This window comes from Myxocyprinus asiaticus, chromosome 40 (genome assembly GCF_019703515.2).
Source record: "Myxocyprinus asiaticus isolate MX2 ecotype Aquarium Trade chromosome 40, UBuf_Myxa_2, whole genome shotgun sequence".
In the NCBI taxonomy this organism is placed as follows: domain Eukaryota; kingdom Metazoa; phylum Chordata; class Actinopteri; order Cypriniformes; family Catostomidae; genus Myxocyprinus; species Myxocyprinus asiaticus.
Genome location: NC_059383.1, coordinates 23,798,557 through 23,801,006, shown reverse-complemented (window position 1 = coordinate 23,801,006; position 2,450 = coordinate 23,798,557). Strand labels below are relative to the sequence as shown.

The window sequence follows — 2,450 nt, the reverse complement described above, 5'->3', positions numbered from 1 at the left end:
AGACCTACCCCCTGAATGATCTGATGATCTATACCTTTGATGATTGTCTGATTAACACATACATAGTCTGCAATCAATAAGACAGATTGTTTTGGATAGATACATCCGTAGATCAATAGATCAACTCTGAGGGGAAATGTACATTATTTTCTTTTTTATTATTAAAATGAATAAAATTCAGTGAATGTACAAAACTAGTTACATTTATAAAATCATCTTTTCACAATTGAATTGCAGAAATCATATACATATATGCAATGCCTTCCGAAGACAGACCTGACAGAGAGAGTAATTGTTATTTTGTAATTTTCAAGTATATTTATGAAACAAGATGATATAAACTTAAATCATCATTTCCACTTCGAGTTCAAGTTAATTTTAGGGGGGGGGAAATCAATACAAAAATTTTAAATCATAGATTGTTCATTTCAAGCATATCTTACAAAAATATAAAATAAATTATTAAGAATTAACTTTTTTTCTAAACCAAAATTTAACAATCTTCTGTCTGATCTCTTTGGTTTGTAAACCATAAACTAAAGGATTTAATCCTGGTGGTACAATATGGAACATTAAACTACATAGTTTCCTGCTTTCAGAGTATTCGGGAAAACGATGGAGAAAAACCACGGTAGCTCCAGTTACAAACATGATTAAATAAACAGTTAAATGAGTGCTACAGGTTTTTATGGCTTTGCTGTTCAGTGCTTTGTTTTTGCTAGTTCTGCATACGGTTGCAATCTTGACATATGTTATAAATACAGAAACCGCTGAGAAGCAAAGCACAGCTACAGTATAAATCAATCCATACACATTATTAATGACCACATCTTCACAGGAAAGTTTAAACAGTGAGGCATTGTCACAGAAAGGGTTTTCAATTTTAGATCTGCAGGTAGACAGCCGTACAGTAAGACCTAACATTATTGTCACCAAGAGTATTGCCAGCCCCCAGGCTGCTGCTGACAGTTTAATCACCATTTTATTGGTCATTATAGCCGTGTATCGCAATGGATTGCATATCGCCACATATCTGTCAAAGGCCATGATTATCAGCACATAGTGGCATGCTACAATAAATATATGTACAAAATATGCTTGAAAAACACAATCCACATATGTGATATAGCGCTCTGAGGTTTCCCTTAAAATGTCCTGCATCAAGCGTGGCAAAATGACAGTGGTCCCTACAATATCATTCAGGGGCAAGTTACAGAACAGAAAATGCATGGGGTGATGTAGATTTTTCTCTGTTGAGATCAGAATAATAAGTCCAATGTTGGATACCATTGTAAATGTATATGCCAAGAGCAGTAGGATAAAAACAGGATAGGAAGATTGAGGTGAAACTTTCAGTCCCTCCACTAGGAGTATGCTGTGTCTGAATGTTGAGTTATCCATTGACTGCCTTTCACAAAACCTGTGAATAGAGGAACAACCAGACCTAACACATTCATTAATACAATTCTGTTTCAAAAGGTTAATAGTATAGATCAACAGATTAAAAAGTATTACACTGTAAACTAGAAAAAAGTTTACAATGTAAAGATTTCTTTTTTAAAAAAACACATTTTGTGTCTAATAAAACTACATATACTTACTCCAGAAGAGTTCTGTTATTAACAAATTTGTTATTGATTTATTGCTACACAGATGTCAGGTTGCCTGGAATAGAATAACAGACAACTCTGGTATTCAGTGTTATATAAACATTGACTAGTCAAAAAGCCTATAACTAGCACTAGAGAAAACATTTACTTGCCCTTTTAAATATGTGGTTCAGGGGTGTGTCTGTGATGATGTCATCACCCCAGAGGAGAAATCTGATGGCACAAAAAAGATGACATAAGAGAATGTTTTTTAAAAAAAATTGTTATTGAGAAAAGCTTTTGTTTAGACAATAGAATAGAATAGAATAGAATAGAAAAGCTAATACAATAGAAAATAGTATTTTTTATTTTTCCCCAATTTGGCATGCCCAATTCCAGAAAATAGTATTTTTGAGCTATAATTAAGTGATCATGTCCAAAGATGTCCCCGATGCCGAAAAAAAACGTATTCGGAAAGACATGAATAGTGACAAATAATTGGAAACATATTAGTTTGACTACAAGCATAAGGATACAGTGAAATTTTTAAAGAACATATCTAAAATTACAATGCAATGATGAGTCTGAACTTTAACCAACTCACGCGATGTGATTTGAAGTTCAAACCGGATGGCAGCACAGCAGGCATGTTGTTCCTGTAGGCTACATTGAAATGTCTTAATGTCGCTAATTCTCATTTTAAACCTTCCAAACGAGATATACGATGACATGCTTTTTTCTCACTCAATCCTCAAGCAGGCTGTGGGTTAATTTTGTTGTGTTGTGCACTTCTGGGCCACCATATTTTATTTTTCCATTGTACAAGTTAATGGAGGGGTGAACTCACCTCACAGGTTGTGA

The 2,450-nt window shown here is 34.0% G+C and overlaps 1 protein-coding gene across 1 annotated transcript; it reads right to left on the bottom strand.

The window, feature by feature from the left end:
* Nucleotides 1-462: 462 nt before the first annotated feature.
* LOC127430913 (olfactory receptor 5B12-like) lies at nt 463-1,401 on the bottom strand. Its single transcript, XM_051681054.1, has 2 exons — nt 1,056-1,401; nt 463-926 (listed from the first exon to the last, which is right to left on the bottom strand). Exons 1-2 carry the CDS (start codon nt 1,399-1,401, stop codon nt 463-465), a joined length of 810 nt encoding a protein of 269 aa, XP_051537014.1.
* Between the last annotated feature and the right edge of the window lie 1,049 nt (nt 1,402-2,450).